The sequence below is a fragment of the Centruroides vittatus genome, unplaced genomic scaffold (assembly GCF_030686945.1).
Source record: "Centruroides vittatus isolate TY-2023 unplaced genomic scaffold, ASM3068694v2 contig_393, whole genome shotgun sequence".
NCBI lineage: Eukaryota > Metazoa > Arthropoda > Arachnida > Scorpiones > Buthidae > Centruroides > Centruroides vittatus.
This window is the reverse complement of record NW_027122209.1, coordinates 1,434,764-1,456,823: the sequence shown is the minus strand read 5'-3', so window position 1 is coordinate 1,456,823 and position 22,060 is coordinate 1,434,764. Positions and strand designations below refer to the sequence as shown.

Here is a 22,060-nt window from a genome sequence, read left to right as displayed (position 1 = left end):
AAATTGTGTACATAACTTCGACCGTGTGTACATATCATACTTCTGTACAGGTTGTGTACAGAATAGTTGCAATCCTCTTAGCGTTGCAAATCCGTCCCCGATGCTAATTGCTATCGTGTCCTTTCATCCCCGATCCTTATTATTGGGAGGGACGTGCTCAAGAGGACGGATTTATGCGAGGATCCGGCACGTACAGAATAGAGCAAATGACGAAATTTTGTATTATTATTTTCTTTTTTTACATTATTTTTTTAGTGAAGGACTAGCCTACACGCCGATCGATCTAAGCTAAAAATTACTGTCTAGGTAACACGCAATGGTATTCGTACAAAAGGACGTAAGTGATGTGAACTGTTACAGCTGTTGTCTGTCTATAAACTAGGTCGATAAATATTCTAATCAGGACCTTCTACCCGATAAGAGGCGCCATTTTAAATCCAACTGTCTACTATATTTTTTTCCTTTAAATTTAACATTACTCTTTTTAAATGTTGATTTCACTAACGGTTCTTCAAGTTACGAAAAGTTTCGGCGGTGGAGATTACCGACGATAATTAGTTAGTTTAATTAAATGTGAAAATTATGCTGATTGGACAATTGTTTATAGCTGCGAATGCGGCAAGACTGCACCAATTGCTGCAGATTTGCTGTTTTTAAACAGCTCGATTGTATACAAAATTGTGAAAATCTACGGATTCTCTTACACTCCGCCATCTGATACCCCCGTTTTGTAGAAGTTTCTTGTATTTTTTCCTTACCCATTTTTAAAAAAAAATACTTTTCTGAAGAACTGTAGATTGATTCTTAAGAAAACCTCACAAGAAAAGAAGGGATAATTAGTTCTAAACCGGGAAAAAACTAGAACAAAGGTCACAGTCACACCTGATCTAATTCTAGTTGATTGAAAGATTAAGGATTACTCTTTGTTAGGATAATAGAGATCCTTACTTTCTTAATTAATTTAACGCAAATCTTTTTAATTTAAAAGAATAATTTTTCGATTTTGGAATGTTTTTTAAAGGTTAAATTCAGAAAATTTAGTAATTTATTTATAGTACGTTGAATGCAGCTCATGGTTATCTACAACAGAAAAATCACGCTTTGGGGAAAGAAAAATAGATAAAAACTTGATAAATAATGTTGATTTTAAAGTAAATTAATTAAAATTTTATAATTTTTAACTTAGGAAATAATAATTGTTGTGTAAACGTAAAAAAATAAGCTAATCGTATAGTTTAGACGCGAGAACAACTCTACTTCGCGTTAAAATAAAATCAATTATGTTAAAAAAACTACACAAACTAATTTCTAATTAAAATTCTACAGCTTGATTATAAAATTTATAGAATTTATTAAATTTTTATATTAATTTTTAAAGTTTTAAAAGTAGATTTACGACTTAAATAAATAGGAAAACAGAAAGAAAAAAAAAAACAAATATGAATCCCTCTGTTTATGAAATTTTCATACTTAAATTTAAAGCGAGAAAATCGAATTAAAATAAATTAAATTTTATTATTTTTATTATAAAAGTCTCATAAATTTCTCTTTTATAGATTTTTATCATTATCAAAAATGTATAATGATTTTTTTATATAGAGAAAGCAGCTCAAAAGTCATTTAACCGAAGTATAGTTAAAACCGGTTATATCATGTTTACTAAATTTTGGACCACCCCTTATGTTTTTATAACTGAAAACTTATTAATTTTTCTTTTCATTTTCATTTTAGGCCCTAAATTTCATTGGATTGAAGGAGTATTATCTTTAAAACTGATTATTTGAATGTTAAAATCGTATAATTTTATGTTAGATAATCGAATTATTTCAATTATTTGACTGGTTTATCATTTTAAAAAATCTTTAAAAAATTACTTTAAAATATTCTTAAAACACAAAAAATAAGATAAAAATCAAATTTATTTGCAAGAATTTTAATAATTTTTACTTAAAAATATGTTTTCTAGCTTTTAAAAGTTGGTAAAATAGATTAGGTCAGTAATTAATTTGAAGTATTGAGAATTGGTATAATTATTTTTAAGGATTTACTTAGGTTTTAATTACGAAATATAAGATTTAAATTTTTATAACTATTCATTAGAAAATTTAGAATATTTAATAAAATAAAAGCAAATAAATAATGAAAATTATAAACATTTCCTACTAGACCTCGAGACATATAAATACACACACCTTATATAAGCTCTAATTTCATTTTATAGTTGAAATTTTGAAAGGAGCCATAAAAATAAGAATATTTAAATAAACAAAGAAAATATTTACAATTTAAACTGATAAAAAGGAATAAAATATTATAAATTTAGATTAAAAATACGATATTTTTCATTCATTTAAAATGCGTTAGTGAATGAAGCGTGGGATTTTCCTTGTTTGCACTTTATTATTTTATAGTTAAAATATAATTTAAAATGTCAAAAATTATATTCTGTACGTAATTTTAAAGCTGTACAGATGAGTACAAGTATAAATATAATGTTATGTTAGTGAACGAAGCCTGGGATCTATACCTTATAAAAATCCTTAACATTATCTTTATATAATCGAAAATATCCATAATTATATTCTGTACGTAAAGTTGTACACAGGAGTACAGATATGTATCGTATATACAGTCATAAGTGTAAATTTATGTAATAAAACTGTAAGTAATCGGCATTTATTACGTTAAAAATGTATTTATTTTAAATTATAAAAGATTATATAAATGCAGAAATCATTTTTTTGGAAATGTATAAATGTATTTTAACGGATGAACAGTTCAAATATTCAATTTTTTTAACTCGCGCTACATATAAATGCGATCAGGTGTGTATGTGTGTGTTGTAGAACTGGCACAGAGTTAGAAAACGGAAGCAACAACTACACAGGAAGATGTAGTTAAATGAAAATCAAGAAAAGGAAAATTAATAGCCATGAAAATAAAATTTCTACACGAATTATAATGAATCGAAATCTCTTTTTCTCTTTCTTAATAAACGCAACAGCAGATTTATCTTCTGTAATGGACAGAAGAATAGAATGGCCTTTCGTAGTCACTGTAGGCCAACTTATAAAATGGATTTTTCTTGTTGGCAAATGTAGACCGAAACGTTATCTATATGTATATAATTTCATTTTAATAGGAGGCCTGTACTACGTAAATATAAGAGGGCATACAACGTATAACTGGTGTAGTTAACGAGTTGCCACTTTAGCTGATAAAACTCCTAATTTAAAGGCGGTTCTATAAAAATTCGCAATTTCTTAAATAAAAACGTTAAAAAAAACATCTTTTTTGAGTTAAGATTAAGATTTAGATTATTTATAAATTGATTATTTTTCTGTTTAAAGCAAACCGTTGTTAGATACAAGGCGAGTTTAGCCGCTAAAACTCCTAAATTAAAACGATCAAGCCTATTCAAGCCTATAAAAACCGTAATATTTTGCAGATTTTTTGATAAATACGTAAAATATTCTTAATATTTTAATATTAGATTATTTATAAATAAATTACTTATATTTTAAGTTATAAAATTACACGCAGTTCTAACGCGATTCGCCGTTATACTCCTTAAAAATAATTAAAATTAACTTTATCCATTTAAAATATTTTTAAAAGTAAGATAAATTTAAACTAAATAATAGAAAATTTAACAAAAAAACTGCTTTTCTAAAGGTTGAAAGATGTTTTATGCGATGTTCTGCATGAAAATATGGATTAAAATCTCCCGACATGTGATTAAATCTCATACATAGGCTAAGTAGCACCAGGCAAAATAGCACCAGAAGAATCACAATAGCAAAAATATCACCAGGCTGATTAATACTGGAGGCGGCATAAAGGGATTATTGTATAGAAAATTTCTATCGCTATTTTTCGAAATCTTTTTGGTCCAAAATTCGCCACCGAGTTGCTGAATTGTTAAATTTTTAAAGGGATCTTCAAGGATTTTCAAGTAGAATTATTAAAGATAAAAGAGGAGAAATAAACTGCCAAACAAGAGAAGAGGGGGAGAGAAAAAAACATTTTTTTTTACAGTAAAAAATTAATTTCAACCGATCGAAAATATTATTTTCTAAAACTTTATAGAAAATATTATGAAAATTTACTTATTTTTCCAATTTTTAACGCGAAATTAAGGTACAATTCTTACGTTAGTTACAGCTTATCTTAAACACTTTTAAATATATTTCTAGTTTAAATTACTGTATAAAATTAATAACTATAATCTTAAATTGTATTCAAATGTTATAAATTATTAATTTAACATTAGAGTTTAGATATTAAAGACTAAAATTACAGGAACTTTGATTTTAAACACGAAATAGCGGCATCATCGCACTTAATTTCTAGACTTCCGACGCATTCTTAAGCTTAAAAAACACAATTCTAAGAAATTTAAATGTTAATTAAAGTTATATAATTATAAATTTCAACAATATTTAATAAATAAAACAGAAAAAGCACGCAAAAATTCCGATCTTTTGCAGGTTTCTGGTAAAGAAATTCAAGTATTTTTTTTTTTTTGATAATAAACAAAATAATTTTGATAAATTTCGCCGAATCGATAGGAAAATTGAATCGATTTTTAATATATTTACTTAAAATGACAGTTGGAAACGACAAATCCCAGCAAGGGTTCATCAGGGAGACGTCAATCTCATCTAATTATCATTTCAAGACTTATATGCATCAAATATTAATCAGAATATCCGTAATAATTAATATAGGAATGAATTATCTCTTAGAACGGATGATTAATTGTTTAAATGATAGAAAAACCTAATATGTATGCATCAATAAGAACAAACTAAGCTTTACTTCTATGGTAACAAAGTTATTAACAATTATAACGTCACCGTAGGCCTAAGTTGTAGACGTTGTATGTGCTTTCTCGACGGACATACACGAAAATTTTGAAGATTTTTGAAGCTTTTACCTTCAAAATGTATTCTTTATCTAATTAATTCGTTTTCTGACCTTTAAAATTACATATTTTATCATTAAAATTGCATTTTGCTCGGTTGAACTCGTCTACAACGTTTACGAATGAAACGTTTCTTAATAAAATGAATGATCTTTGTAAATCCTCTAAAATTAGCCTAAACATTATATCTAATTAGTATAATTAAATCGAATTTATAAAGCCTCTGTAGAGTTTTTATTATTTTACTGCATATTCAACAACTAGAGAATTACGCAGCGGAGACGACTGGTGTTTCGCTTAAACAAAATACTCATTTTAAAAAATTATTCATCAAAATACAATTAAAATAAATATAAGGAATTAAATTTATGCTAATCGTGTTTATAATTTATACGGAATTAATCATTTTTGATGATTAACAGCTTCAATTTATCCATTTTTATGCGTTAAATCTAGCGAATTCTGTCACTTCGTCTTCGTACGGCCTATATAAGATCTTAAATAGGACATTTTGATCATTTTAATATATTATAAACTTTAATTTAAAGTTTCTTTTATCGTTATTTAACGTTTTTATATACTTTTATAAGTAAATATCAAGTTTATTGGCAATTGGGGAACCGCCAAAGATTTGATATTGACAACACGGTTAAATCCGTAAGCCCGAAGTTTTAAGCTTTGATATTCAATTAAAAATATAGAAATATTCATAATTTGTACTAAAAAATCTTTTTATTTCATAATTTTTATCATAATTTTATTAAACTTTTTTTGATATTTTTATATAGCCTATAAATATTAAATTAATTGGCTCTTCATAAGCGTCAAAGCTTCGGTATCGACAGTTCTATCCAAAGGTTTAAAGTTTAATCTTAATTAAAACTACAGAAAAATTCATAAATGGCATTTAAAATGCTCTTCTTTCTTGACTTTATTATTATATAAAGTTATCTCTAGCGTTTTCATGAATTTTTATGTGTAAATATTAGACTAGTTGGTTCTTGAGGAATCCATAAAGATATTGACAGTAAAGTTGAATCTTTAAGTTTTATTTTAATTAAACATAAAGTAAAATTTATAAATATTATTAAAAATCCTCTCCTCTCTTAATTTTATTTTTAAGAAGGATTATAAACAGTAAATTAGTTGAAATCTTGAGGAAACCACAAAGATTTGATATCGACAACAGAAATTAGATCTATGATCCGAAGATTTAAGCTTTAATTCTAACTAAATATATAAAAATATTCATAAATATTTATTAAAAATACTTTCCTTTCTTAAATTTATGTTTTAAAAGGGGATTTTTAACGCTATTTATGGATCTTATTGATAATTGCTTAGAAGATTTAATGAGATTTTTCTTAATTCTGATCTTCATTCCTCCTTTTATACTTAGATAATTAAACAGAATCGAAAATACAGAATTAAACCATCGAAATCTTCAATTAAACTGTAAAAATTTTTATAAAATTAGCATTAAAAACTCCCCTGACAACTCTAGTTTACTATGATTAATATTAATAAAAACGTTAAATTTTTAAATACAGATTTAAAATTCCGGGATGCCGTCACTAATAATCTTCGTCTTTATGATTTAAGTAAAGTTTAACAGAATTTTAAAGCATTAATAGTTAAATTTTAATAATAAAATTAGAGCGAGATCCATTGTAATCAGTATCAATACTTCTGTTAAGCTCAAATAATCTATGTAAGATTTCTAAGATATTTCTATTATTATTGACGATAAAGTATGTGAAAAGCTTAATTCTTAAGATTTAATTTTAGATGTAAGATTGAGTAAAATCTGGGTGTGATCAGTAACAATCCTTCAAGCTTAACTTCTATTTTTGGCTCTTTCTATATCATCGAAAATAGATATATTTTTTTTTTCTTGTTAAAAAATGGTTCGAAATTTTGAATTTCGATTCTAAAATATAAATGTAGAATATTTATTCATTAAATCTTAATTTATTTATAACATTTATTATCTTTTTTGCTTCATACATTAGATACAAATTTGGTTTAAAGCTTAAATTTAGATGCTAGAACGGCTGAATTTAAGTTATACAAAACGAATTTACAGTAGTAAATTGCCTATTTTAGCTCTATAAGAGACTAAGCATCAGAATATCTCATAGTTTTTCATAGATTTAACATATTATCGTTATTATTAAGCGGCGAATTTTATGGGTTTTATCGTATCTTAATCAGTTCTGGCTCACGTACAGATTAAGAATCAATATAGCTTATATTTTCTCATAGACTCTATGTAGTATCTTTATTATTAAGCAGTGAATTTTATAAGTTTTATTTTATACCGATTCCACACAAAAGAATTTACTCGGAAAAAATTTCTATTTTGCTTCTACGAGAGATTTAGAAACAATATCTCATAAACACGACGTAGTATCTTTGTTATTAAGTAGCAAAATTTAAGAATTTTATCGCATCTTAATTGATTTTATTTCTATTTTATCTGATAAAATATAATTCTAGAGTAACTTTGTTATAAAATAAGACAACCAGCCGCCTTTTACTTTATAAAATCGACTAAAATTCGCTTTTTAAACTACAAAATCAATTCATTTAATATACTAAAAAACGAACTGTTGAGGATAGAGACGAGAATAAATCCGTACGTTTAACACTTCAGAAAAATAAAGAAAAGTTGAAAAATTAAATTTAAAGCAACCTCCAATTTGCAAGGAGCATCCCTTTTGAAAAAAATAAATCAAATTTATCTTATTAAACTTTCAAGTATCATAGATTTTGTCGTTGATAAAAATCAAAAACTTTAAAAACAAGTAGGCCTTCTATCATCGGAATTTTCGACTTTTTTTTTTTTTCTGCCCTAGAACGGGAAGGGAGCACGATATGCAAACACTAGTTACGCTCCGTTAAACGTTATCGGGTCACGGCTATGCTTAGATAGTAACAAAACACAACTTTAATTTGAACTGGATAACTTTATTTATGCAACACACACATTCTCACACACATATAACTCTCTACAGGGTGCTGTACAGATTAAGTGACTGTACAAGAGACATTTAACTATATAACAGTTATATATATTATATATATATTTGTATATATATACGCTGATTTAATAACGAAGAAATAGATAGCACACGGAGGAATTAGACGTTGATCAGTCCTTAGCACCGATTTCTAACTATCTGTGCATGTTTGTTTTTTGGTGACGACATCTAGATTTAGAATTTTCATCATTTATTGCTAGTATTTTACGACCTCTTTTTTCCGTGAAATCCGGAAGATGCCGGATAAACTAACAAGATTGTCGAGCCAACGCAGATTCAGTATGGTGTTGTCTTATGATTCCTAAACATCTATCAGTCTAAACTGTACAATCTAGTTACAACAGTTATTGCAGAGATATAACTTTTATAAGGCAACAACTCATTCTAAATCTTCGTCCGAACTCGTTATGATTCGTTCCATGTCGGATGAACGATAACCACGACCGCGGACTTGTTTTCTGGGCTTTGGATTTCTGGTCGGTTGAGGTTCTGAAATTTGTTTGGACTGGTGTTGTTGTTGATGATGGTAGTATTGTTGTTGTTGTTGTTGTGGTTGTTGTTGTTGTTGTTGTGTTGTGGTTGTGATAGCTCTTGTTGAAAAGGGTTAGTCGATGGGTACTGTTGTTCTTGTTGTTGTTGTTGCTGCTGCTGTTGCTGTTGCTGTTGCATCTGAGTTGGTTGTTGCTCGATGAATTCTGTCTGTTGCACCTGAGGAGGTTGGCTTTCGGGTATGGTAGCTGCACCGTCTTGCAATACGTATGTTTGGTATTGTTTTGGTGGCGGATCGTCCATCAGTATGTTTGCTTCATTTTCAAACGGTTTATAGTCGTATACGTTCCTTAATGTGTATATTACTGGAACGTAAATAAGATTCGTAACTGCTATTAGTATATTTAAGGCTAGAAATCCTATACTCTGAACGATTCCCCCGGCTATCACTGGCCCTACTGCGTATGCTAGGGAATAGGATATGTCCGCAATGGCATAAATTGACCCGTACACCGATACGTAACGTACATCGACTAAATAACCTAACATGGGGAGAAGGGACGTATCCACTTGAGCGATTCCGAAACAGATTCCGGATAAGGGCAAGATAAGAAACCAGAAAGAGCGAGCGAAGGGCACAAAGAAGCTGCAGACACCTTCCATTGCTAATCCTATTGCTGCGATTAGCCATTGGTATTGCGGATATATTTTGCACAATTTTACTGTGGTATATACTCCAATGACGTGAGGAAAGAAGGCGGGTAGCCAAATTAACCCCATTTGCCATTCTTCCACGTTCATGGTATTCTCCATCCACAGACTAATGGTCGGTTCTAAAAACGCTAGAGATACATTCGCCATAACAAGGGTACCAGCACATGCCGCAATATAAGGATCTATCAAGAGTCTCCATATTGGCGTACCTTTGGGTCTTTCGACCCCCGCATCTTTCATTGCCTGTTTAACTGGCCTCATAACAAATAACAATGCAAATCCGTCGAAGAGCGACACCAAAGACAGAACAATAAACGGTACTTCTTTACCTGCAAATTGATACAGAAGACCTCCGAACGGAGGTGCTACCAGACTACCAAAGGATATAAACGCTTGGGCAATTCCTATAGCTTTACTTCGTTCCGATTCTTCGGTGAAGCGATCTGCAATCATGGCTAAACCCCCCGTATCTGCAAAAGCAGAACCCACCCCCTGCAAGCTTCTTGCAAAGAAGAGTACTCCATAACTTTGACCGCAAGCAAACATAGCCGTGGAAAAAAACATAATAGTTAATCCTATCATCATGGGTATGTCATATCCTATCTTATCTATAGCAGCTCCCGAGAAAGGATTGATGAGAAGTTGAATGATAGCTTTCGATGCAAACAAGACACCTACAGCCGAATCTTCACCTTCGAACACTATGTGACCAATACCAGTCTGGATTTTAGTACCGTTCTTAGTTACATTGTATGTTGCACCTTCCATATGCGTATCCCAAGCCCCGATGTAACGTAGATAGTCCGGGATAATGGGCACTATCACCATGTACAGCATATTGTCTAATAGAAGGGCAATGCACACAATGCCAAGGATCAACTTCCTCTGACTCCGAGGTTCCTCCAACTTTTCGTTGATCCGTCGCCATATCTGCGACGTGTCCTGGTTGATAATCGGAATGACGGGCATTTCTAGGAGTTAGCCTTTTTCAAGATTTGTTCATCGTCGTGGAGAGTAGCCAGCCGGTCCCCTGCGTTTTAAAAAAGAGAAAAAATAACGATTAGAACAAGCATAAACATAAGAAAGGGAGGGGACCGGCTGCGTTCTCTCAATAGCTAAACATCCGAAAAACCCCTATAACACAGCGGGATACAACAAAACTATCTCCCTCCCCTTTCCAGAATGAGATAAGCCACGAGTCATGGACTATCCCCAAAGCGGTCACGTCTTTGGTCACAATAATCCAACCAAGCCACGTCACATCACTATTGGAATTCATGATACCGGGGATAGTCCAATGCTCCCCTTTTAAGATATTAAACCGAACCCCCTGCTTACTGTAACTCGATTATTATCTCACCTACATCAAGCGCAACACTGATTGACACCATATCAATTAAACACAAAATTAAAAAAAATAAGTAAATAAATAAACCGAGAAAATCAAAATGGCGTGTCGAATTTACTATTCCTGTTTTAAAATTAGCGTACGAAAAAATTAAATTTATAATTATCGTAACGAATAGACTCGATAAGATTTCGAACCCTGAATTAATGTTTATACATTGTAAGCGGGTGTATGTGAGGTAAAGCAAGATGTACAGGGGAATGAGAACCTACCTGGATACGACAAGCGGTGAAGCGAGAAAAGGAGGCTTTGCAGCTGATACCGAACCCGACCTGGGAGAGATGTGGCAGAGAACATTTCATAAAAGACTTACCTTACCATACGCCAATGTAACTGGCTCCGGATCACTTCCAGCCAAGCCCACTGGGCGGGGTTGCATGCTGACGTCAGGAATTATGTATTCTCTCAACGATTTACCTTGGTAGATTGCTAAAGGTTCTGGCCAATAGATGTTTTCGGAAATTTCAAACAACAGTGTTTATAGAAGATTAGAAAAAGGATGCGTTCCGATGCCTTTACTTAGAATCTCTTCTCCTATTTGTTGAACAGCATCTTACGTCAGGAAACGAAAATGGCTGCCCTCTTAGAGTTTTGTTAGTTTTGTAGTGACGAAGATGATAGTTTGTTATCTGTTATTCTCCTTCTCTTTGTCCAAAATCTCTTGATTGATGCGGAAATTTCTACTCGACTTTTCTCCCTCGATAATAGCATCCATCTTTTAGGATATCGGAATTAGTTGCGCACCTTTAAAACAGGTAAAAAATTTAAATACAGACCTTCTCTAATTAATTTAATATTATAAAAGAAAATAATTACTTAATTTAGTTTTTCTAACTGTTAATGCGTAGATTAATATATAAATAAATTAAATTAAAGCAGAATTCTATTTTAAAACATCCATTTTAGGAAGGAAAAAAAAGGTAAACATTTTATAAAAGTTTTAACTAGATTTAACTTCATACATAATTAATGCGAAACTGTTTAAAAAATTAAACAAGGAGAGTTGTGCGCGCTTATCTAGTTACTAGAAAAGAAAAGAAAAAAAAAAAAACAGAGGAGAATTGCGAGAAGAAAAACAGCACGAGAATTGTAAACTCTAACCCCATTTTATTGATTTTTATCTTGATTTTTGCACAACTCTGTTCAATCAGATTCTCTAAGTCAGCCCTTGATTAGCCTTGACTAAGAGAACACGTGATACGGACCGAATTACACAGCAATTAAGAAACTGTCATTAATTGAAATAATCTGTCATGTCAAAAAGGGAGTGACTCATTGACTGCCTAATAGGCAATATAGACCTACTACTACTTCCCTAACCCTCATATATATGCCTGTCTAGTCACCTTGTTCTTTACTTGTTAAGAGAATTTGACATAGTGAAATCACGATCGGCATATAAATAGATGATTATATATACATTTATATAAACTTAAATATAATTCGCTTCAATTTTATAACGAACATTGATGTAAAACGATTGTATTTTTAATGAGAAAGGTTTGTATCTTTATTCTTTCCATTTAAAAAAAAAAAAAAAAACAGGGGGGACCGGGGCAATTAACTGGCGATCAGTAAATCGACTAAGATGAAACGAGACAGCTTCTCCAACACCGACCTACTGAATCATTCATGAGAAGTCATTAAGTGATATACACGTGACATGTTTGAAAGATTGTCGCCAACGACAAAGATCCCGTTTCTGGAGCCCTTTTCCTAAAGATGATTCAATTAATAAGTTATCTTAAGTCAATATATTATTAATTAATATTTCCTCCATACCACGTTTCAATTCTGTTACCATAATACCATTGTAACTCGATATAACGCATCGTAGTAGACTTAAACTTAGTATTATTAATGGATAAGGGGTTAAGTAATCTGCAAATCTATACAGGAACGTAGAACAAATCTTATTAATCCTAGAATTACTGATTATGTAACAAGATAGATCGCTATATCTGGATTATCTTGTCCAATTGATTAATATAGATATGCCATTCGTCGCCATTTTCTGTAAGGAAAAAAATTAATTAATTATATTCTTTAGTATTTATTTTGCTTTATTTATACTTAATCTTTAACGAGACGGGTGTTTAAATTATTTAACGAACCTCCCGTCTACTTTTCTAAATTAGTTACACGCTCGACAGTAATGATAAAAAATACACTCCGCGACTGGCTCTAAATTCGTTGCACAATAGATCCCGACGAATAAAAGTATAATTTGCATTACAGTTAAATTTTAGCCCGGGAGTAATTGGAGAACATTGGTGTAAGTGGTCGATGGTCTGGGTGCCCCAGCCACAAGAGAAACTGGTCACAATTACATCCATCCCGCTTTCTCATTGGTCCCGTGCTGTCCTATGCACCTGCTCTTTCCCATCCTTAGATCGATGGGGTGCAGGTAACTGAATGGCCGTTACTATTGGCAACCAAAAGTTTTCTCTGGAAAACATTCTCGCCTAGATCAAAACCAATCCCATGACCCACATAAGCCATTCCTTATACGTGAATTCTTACTTCGTTTTTTCGATACGTAATCCAAAAAAAAATTTAAAAAATAATAACGAAATTCTATAGAAGAACAAAAAATAAAAATTCAATCAGGTGAATACTTCCTTCAATTTTTAATTTTCAAACTCCAAACACTAGAAATAAGATCATCCGTCTCAAAAATACATGATTTCCTCTTTTTTCAAGAAGCTTAAAATTATGCCTTTTTTGCACTTTAATTAGATTTTTTAATTAAGTATCGTAGAGAATTAATTAAATTTAACTATAAATATATTAAATTTAACAATTATAAATTATTTTATTATAAAATCATTAGAGAAAAGTGCCGCTGCTGTTGACGAAGATGACGAATATAACTTAATAAAGCGCCCATAAAATATTAAAATTTTAATAAAAAAAAAAGTCGAAAGTTTTTTCGATTTTATTTATTTTTTATCGACTTTTATGCATTAATGAGATGTATAGACGTCTTTTGGGAATTGATGATACACGAATCTCATTCAAGAATTCTTTCGACTACAAAGAAAAGTGGTTCTTGTATATTTAATGACCTTTTCTCTTCCAAACTGAATAGATGCCGTGATACTTTCGATAAATAAGTCTTTTTTCCTTTATTTTTAATCGAAAAATCTCATGAATCCCGGAAAGAAACTATTCTTTCATTATTTTCTAGATAATATAGGAAAAAAATGTATCAATTTATACGTTTATCTAATTCTATATCTGTACTGTCTTCGGAATTAGATAGGTCTAATGGAAATAAATGTACTTTGATTATTGTTATTGAATTTTATTTATTATTTTCCGAGCTCGGCACTTTATAATAAATGAAGTATTGCTATTTATCTTGATAATCGGAGTTTTATATATATATTATATATATATAAACCGGTAGAAAAAAAAAACATATATATATATGTTTTTTTTTTTAATACACCATCAAAGCTAAAATCCGTTATAACCGGGTAAAAAAAAAAACATAATATATATATATATATATATGTTTTTTTTTTTACCCGGTTATAACGGATTTTAGCTTTGATTGGTGTATTTAGCGCTACGAAAGGGTCACGTAAACATATTTTATTACACGTTTGAAGTATTTGTCTAAGCAAAATTGCAGTAAAATACGCAAAGTTCGTTATATAATTTAATCATTTTTTATTGAAATTTAATTTAAAAATGACATATTTATTTTAATTTTGCATAATTTATGCTTTTATTTTAACAAATACACAAAATGTAAGCTTGAGAAGAACTTAAAGTGAGCATCGAGTATGCACTTTTAAGGCTACATATCAATTAAAATTGTTTTTATTTTAATATTTTATGATATTTACGTTGATAAGAAAATGAAATTAAGCCCCATAACAATATTTTAAAATGAAAACTTGATTAAATTGACTCCCGATTCGCGCAACAAAGAAATTTCATACTTAGTACGAAAATATTTCGATTTTTCTTTTTATCTTTCTTAACTGCTGATGATTTTTCTAAAAATATAAGAAAAATATGTATTTATGATAAAAGAATGGTAAAAGCTTTAAAACTTTATAGAATTTTTCAAAAAATTTATCGAGAATTATGAGAGTTGCAATAGTTTTCGGAGATGGAAGACTTAATGCGAATTTATCTGGAAAAAATAAAGTCCCAAAAGTCGTAAATGGATTTCAACAATGATAATTCACACAACTTTGTGAATCTTTCTGGCTCTACACCTCACGCATACTTACACCTCATAATTCAACAGTGCATTTTTTTTATTTAATCATAATTCTAAATGAGTCTAAAATTGATATCACACGTAAAGAAGATATATGATAGCGGATTAGGACCATGTAATGCTTTTTGGATCCGTAATTCAGGGACAAGGTTCAAAATCACGTAATACAACCCTCTTTAACACTTACTAATGCCCAATTCTCTTGATTCTATCGCAAAAAAATAAAAAATAAAAACAAATTTAACTGTAAAAAAATAATTTTTTTTTTCATTTTTATTCTCCTGTTCACATCCATTACAGCATTTTTATAACGCTTTTTATTGTCTCCAAAGTAAAATATGAAAGAAAAATTATTCCGTATTAGGTTCGATTAGATGAATTTGAAAAAACTCGTTGATCATCTAATTAAACCTAATTTGAATCGTGACGTCATTACTCTCGTAAATTAAACGATGTTATTACGCGATTATAACCGTTACAAATTAATTTTTCGTTATGAAATCGCTTCTTTTTTCTTAATGCATTTTATGTAGTGAGGGATTTTATATTTCTGATGGTGAGGCCAATGGAACAGTGCAATTCTGTAAACCAGCAATGGGATTAGGAACCAATCGAATGGAAAATTACCGTCATTCTGAACTTGGCCTTAACCCCCGTCGTTTGCACCACACTCACTCATTAGCTTCATTGTCTGCTTCATTTGGTATCATCCTATAGGATCCAAAAAGGCTCGAAATTGTCGACTTTCAGAATGGCACCAGAGGGATGATAAAAAAGAATAATAATAATTTCAAGAATTATCATACATTATAGTTAATCCAAATAGGGAAAAATCTTCGTTAGGGTCGAACGATTGACGCATAAATTGTCAACGGGATTAGTATATTTCACATCGGATTGTGACGTCATATTTTGAGCCCGAGGGCACTCCGCGGGGCGAAGTGACCTCAGCTTGCAGTTCATCAAAACGTATCCGGAGGGCAGCAACGACCCTTGCGGTTGACATCGTCATTACTACGATGACTCATATCTGACACAAAGGAAATGAGGTCTTCCTCTTCGCTTTTAAGCGACGGAAGATTTACGACGATAAACATAAGTGGTCCAAGAGTGTAAACGGTAAAGAGTAGTTCAGCAGAATATATAAATACATAAAATTTTACACCTTATCGGATTTTCAAAGATAATTAAGTTATATTTAACGGTATTGCCTCGTTGGAAACGAAATAAAATTAGTAGTTTATGGCATCTTGCAGGTAGAAACAAACCAATCCCTACGTTTTCTATGAATTTAGGCTTTATATATTTTACCACCTAAAACAGTTTAGGAGCCTTTTATATTCTATTTTTGCTTCTGGCATTTTTTATTGCAGAACGTTTGTAAATCTTATTTATCTGATCAATGTAGCAAATAACTTGAAGTGTTTAGTGTGGTTGCAAACAGCGGCGCTAAGGGCACTTATTGGCTTGTTTACATACATCTAATCGTTTGATGGATAGATGCTTTTATAAATTCAATTTTTAATTTAATTTTGGTACTACGAGTAAGACACGTAACCAGAAATGGATTTTTCGGATTCTTGGTCCGTTGGAATGGACGTAAATAGGAATACTGAGCTTAATTATTCTCCTATTTAGATATAAATAATCTAATCAGCCATATAAGAAGTTTTCAGTAAATTAACAATTTTGTAATTTTAATGACAACTAGAAGTCGATTTTCGGGATCTTTAGGTTAAATTAAATCTAGTTTTTAATTTCCAGTTATTCGAAGCCAATGATCACAGTTGTATTTAAACTTGTTGAGGTTAATATAAGCTGTCATATAAAAATATGACAACTTATATGCAACCCTTCTCCTTCCAGCAAGTAATAGTAATTTTAGAAGCCCCAGACCGCAAGGCCGAATTTTTATTTAACTTACGTATGAATTCGGCTTTATCTGCACAACAATTCTATAAGATTTGAATTAATTTTAGTTAGTTAAAACTTTAAACATAAGAAACCGGAAGCATTTTTATTTACGCATTCAGATTTATATTTATTAAGCATATAAAAGTTTCTGCACTATTTTCACAATTTAATACAACTTTTAGTCCCCCAAAACTATAAATTACTTAATAATTCAATTTTATTACAAATTTTTTAAATTTTAAACCGAAAAAGATCCGAAATTTATTATTAAATTACTTAATTAAATTAGCAGGCTTATATAGGATTGATTATGAGAATTTATATAATTAAACATTAAATTTATTTAAACATTAATAAATATAAAAGATATAACAATTAACACACTTTTTTTTATTAGTATGTAATAATGCCTCCGTGTGTAGTTTTTATATGATTTTTATGAGAAATCCATCAACGTAGTTATTGACAGAAAACAATAAATTTATATCTTTCGTTATCACATTCAATCTCGAGGACAATCAGAAAATATTTCCTTCAAACATGGATCTAAATGATTTGATTCATGTGCTATAAATATATATATTTTTTTGCTAAAATCTCTATTACTGTACTATATGAACAGACAGGACTGGGTTTAGATTTATGTGCCGTAAGCGATAACGTGTAAGAAGCCGAAAACATTTTTTTTTATAAATGTTATAAAATTTTATTTAAATGTGTTATCAATCCCTTCAGCAATTGATAATACATTTAAATCTCCAAGGCCCTAAACTATAGACTACCTTCGTAGCGCTAGGCCCTAAGCTATAGTTTGTTAGATTTACGTGTAAATACGGCCGAATAATGGAATTTTATATTTCCAGGACCACCAGCGGCCGAGTGGATAAAATCACTGAACACTGATAGTTGGTGAGGGGTTCGCGCCTGACCGGCTGGCCCGTGAACTTTTCCGGGTTTTCTTCACTTGTCTAACACCTAAATAGGGGTCAGTTTCCCATAAATAATCTTCCCGGGAGGCACCGTCTCGGCGGATCGTCCATGTGTTGCGTTATCTTATCCCATTAAATCTAAGATGAAAATTTCCATGAATCTATAAATTCTGCGGGAATTTTTTATTATAAGAAATCAATAAATTCTAAAAAACTTTCTAAACTTAATTTAGTTTTATTATTATATAAGCATGGCTAGATTTAAATTTGTGTAACCCTAAGCTATAATATATTAGAAGTCTTTCTTTTCCGGCAAATAATAATAAATTTTAAAAAGGCCCTAAATTATACCCTTATAGCGTGAAGCCCATTGTATCATTTGTTTAGTTTATGTATAAATCCGAGCTGAAATAAAGGTGTATCTTTTCATAGATCTACGTCTTTTTTTTTTGGGCGGGGAAATTCTTATTACAAGAAAGTAATAAATTCTAAGAAACTTTTACTATATATATATAGTAAAGATATATATATATATAAATCAAAATATGTGAAAAAATATGAAATTTATGAATGACCTATAAATAAAACGCCCACGCTACTAAGTGAGGCGATAAAGAGCCAAATTCTATAAAATAATAAATGTCTGGTTACATTCATGCAAAATATAGAATGCTACTACATTAGGATCGATTTTTTTAATCTAGGGTTGTTTTTTGTATATAAAATTGTGCGTGCAGCGGTTTTCGACATCCACATCATTAACAACAAACATGTTAGTTACACAAGAGCTTTCATGATCCTCTAGAAGCAAGACAATCGTACATTAGCGGTTCTCTTGTAGGTTTGCTACACAAGATCCTTCTCGAAGTGGAAGATTCTTTAATCTTCTGGTTACATTCCTTCGTTAATAAACACTAATTAAGCTAAATGTGCTAAAAATAAAAATTTTTGTACTAATTTCAGTAAGAGTTTTCGAAATTTTTAAACAAAAACATTATCTTTGAAACGTCGCCGGTGGCAAAATATCAATCAAGAATTAAGTTGACATAATTTAAAATTTTATCCGATTAATAAACGAAGTTTATTTAATTCATAAACTTGCGATCGATCAATAATAAGATAAGTTCCGCATCCGAGGACAGAACACTATTAAATATTCTATACAAAACTCAACTGGAGACCTTTAATTTAGGCTATCCAATTAACCGGGTGCACGGATGAACTGGAGTCTAGCCAAGATCGAATTAAATAGGTGAGATTTTTGGAGATTTTTCCTGACATCTTGAATTGGCCTGTTGCGCTGGACGTTTTGGTAAAGGATAGGAAAGAAGGGGAAAAAAGCATAAAAGGGGGAAGGAGTTAATGAAACGCGATGTATTAGGATAGAATCGTCTAGCTTCCTTCTTCAGTAATAAAGTGGGTAATGCGTTACCCATCATTTATTCATGACTCCGACCACCACTTGTCCTGTCCTAACTAATCGATAAACCTGTCCGGAAAATAATCCAACGACACTGACTCATTGTGACAAATGGCAGGAGTTCCCTCCCTTTTTTTTCTACATATATAGACATATACAACAAAACATACAAACCTGCAAGACTGAATTTATTTATTTATTTTTTTATTTCTTTCTGAACGCTCCAATTGTAAAAACGCCCGCGCGCGCCTTATAGAAACTAATCGGATCGTTCGAGTTTCTGCTCAGGTTCCCCCGAGGTCTAGTGGGTCACAACAGCTAATTACACAATTTGTTCGGCCGGTCGGTCGGACCCAGGATCTGTCGTCATCTTATTGTCCTCTTGGGTGCACTGGGTGACATACGTCAAAGGGAAAGCAAACGAGATATCTTCAAGAATGGATGAATATCGTGGGAACTATATAAGTAATGAAGCGGGTTGTCACGGGCATAGAGGAACTATATCCGAACATCTGGATCCTGATGAATAAAACTATAATGTTAGAGTTGGCAATATCTTAAGATGTTATTTTTTTTGTATCGTTGCCAACTGTAGATATTATAATTATTATTATTATTTTTGTTTTAAATATTTAAACAGATGGAAAATTAGATACAAAAAAGCGACTAACCGTACGCAACTACTTATATATTATTTAAACGTATTTTTCTATCGTAAAATTGGACGGTAACGTATATGACATTATCTGGCATAATAAATCTATTATTAATTCTTGTTGCGGGTGAAAACTCTAAACTCCGCAGCTCATGTCAAATGCAGGTGATTGCTAGCGGGGACCGTCTCTACCTGAATTACTAAAAATCGATTTGTACGTCTGTACGACATTTGTTCATTCATAATTATTATTTTTATATCGGTTTGAATGCGTAATAAATAATATTTAAATTTTTTATAATGCATTCAAATATATATATATAATTTTTAAAGTTTTATATCATAAAATAATATAAAAATTTAGGGAGCGCTTCAATAATATCATTCAATAAAATAACAACAATAACAGACACAGACGATATCGTTAAAGCGCCTCCTGGCAATTTTGATTTTTTGTTTTTTTTTTTAAATTTTAACTACGCAATCTGAATGAAAGAATCGATGTTTTTATTTAGAGAATGAATAAATATTAAAAGTTTTTTTTTGATATTTATTCATTCTCTATAAAAATATATTTTTCAGAGAGAGAAATACGCAAAAATAACTCGTAGCAACCTAAGATAAATAATACGAGATCTCAGCAGTGAATAAAAATGGTTTCCTTTCAAACCAAATCCTATTTAAATATTTATATATCACGTTTATTCGGAAATTACTTTATTAAATGTAAAAATTATGCTTATTTAAATATTCATGATTAAATAATTATTCTGACGAATTTAATAAGATATCATTATATTAAATTGTCACAAATAAAAATTCGAAAAAAATTATTTGTAAACAATATTATTTATTTTATTTTTTAATATATTGTAATAAATTAACGATTAATTTTAATTCAGCACAAGAATTTTTCTTTATATAAAATTTATTATACTAATTAAAAAAATTAATTATTAAACACAGAATTGTTCGAAAATTTGTCCCGCCATCTGGTGCGGATAATAATAAATAATAAATTATTAATTATATTATTTTAATTATTAATTTAAGTTCGTTAATTTTTTAAAATATTATTAAAAATTAACGTTTTTAATGCAGTAATTTAAAAATGGAAACCAAAAATTAGAATAAATTTCTTAAAATACATATATTTAAAGTTCAGTAAATTGAAATACCGCGCAGTAATACGCAGCGAGATAAAAATTGAATCCTTTTTTTATTTATATTTTCTTTTTAAACTTAATAATAGCTGAAATAATTTATTTTTATTAGCAGAAACGAATGTTTATTTTGTAAAAAAGTACATATAAAGATTATTTTAATATTTATTTTATTATCTCTAATTGAAAGTTACTTAATACAGTATATTTTTAATATTAATGATTTAACTACATTCCGAATAATTATAAAATATTTATGATTAATGATAGCAGGTGGCGCTTCTGAAGGTGTATGATGTAAACACGTGTTTTCGAAGTGAAAGGAGTTTGGCATTGAATGATCGAAATGAAATTATTTTTATTGCCGCTTTTACGACGATCTTTACAATTGTAAGATGATTTAATGATTTCTGATTCTCATATCTTATCAATCTATACAATATTTTAAATATAATTTTTCTATGAGTATTTTTATAATTATAATATGTGGTTGAATCACATGAGCATAGAAATGGTGGTGATCAAATGATCGAAAAAAGAAATAGTTAATGGAAGTTTATCTATATGTTTTCATACTTAAAGTGGCTAGATACATATAGTCTCAAAGAAACTACACATTGATTGCTTGTGGCAGTGTTCTTTTTATAATACATCTAAGTTAAGAAGAAATGAAGAGCTGTTGTTTTTTTTTTATAGAAGGAAAAGAAATTGATTCATAAAATAAATCTATAAAGATAACTATATAAAGAACTTTATCATTTGATGAAAGAACTTGTGAAAAAATAAATGGAATTTCATATTGTAACCAGCATTTTATTAAATGAGATTAATGCAAAGAAAACTGAATTATAATTTAAAGAAATGACATGCAGATATATTTCTAATGATTGTCATTACATAGTGTCAAAAAATATTACAAAGCTAAGTTTATTCATATAACTATAAACATCCACAACAAACCCGATACATAGCAATAACCCTCCAACCGCCTCCCCATAGGGCCAAATTTATTAGTAAGTTATAATTATTATTGCCAAATTATAGCCCAATGATATATGGCAATTGGAAGGTTATTGCTCAGTTTATTCAGTAATTTTATTACAATAATAGGTCTTATAAAACAATAATAAATATAAATAATTGTTTTATTGGGATTT

General features: G+C 30.1%; 2 protein-coding genes across 3 annotated transcripts in view; one reads left to right on the top strand and one right to left on the bottom strand.

Annotated features, from left to right (window-relative positions):
• The window catches only part of VAChT (Vesicular acetylcholine transporter), a 30,911-nt gene extending 20,010 nt beyond the window's left edge, over positions 1-10,901 (bottom strand). Inside the window, exons 1-2 of one of the 2 annotated variants that reach the window (XM_067271282.1) lie at positions 10,795-10,901; positions 7,877-10,204 (exon numbers count right to left, since the gene is read on the bottom strand). In XM_067271282.1, the coding sequence (XP_067127383.1) occupies positions 8,377-10,143 (1,767 nt within the window). In that variant the 5' untranslated portion in view covers positions 10,144-10,204; positions 10,795-10,901 and the 3' untranslated portion in view covers positions 7,877-8,376. Of the gene's footprint in view, positions 1-7,876; positions 10,205-10,794 lie in introns of those variants that run through there. The other variant, XM_067271281.1, reaches the window with a different exon arrangement.
• Positions 10,902-11,125: 224 nt separating this feature from the next.
• LOC136976070 (presequence protease, mitochondrial-like) overlaps positions 11,126-22,060 on the top strand; it is a 61,396-nt gene continuing 50,461 nt past the window's right edge. Inside the window, exons 1-2 of the mRNA XM_067271261.1 lie at positions 11,126-11,337; positions 21,177-21,293. Coding sequence (XP_067127362.1) covers positions 21,241-21,293 — 53 coding nt within the window. The 5' untranslated portion in view covers positions 11,126-11,337; positions 21,177-21,240. The remainder of the gene's footprint in view (positions 11,338-21,176; positions 21,294-22,060) is intronic.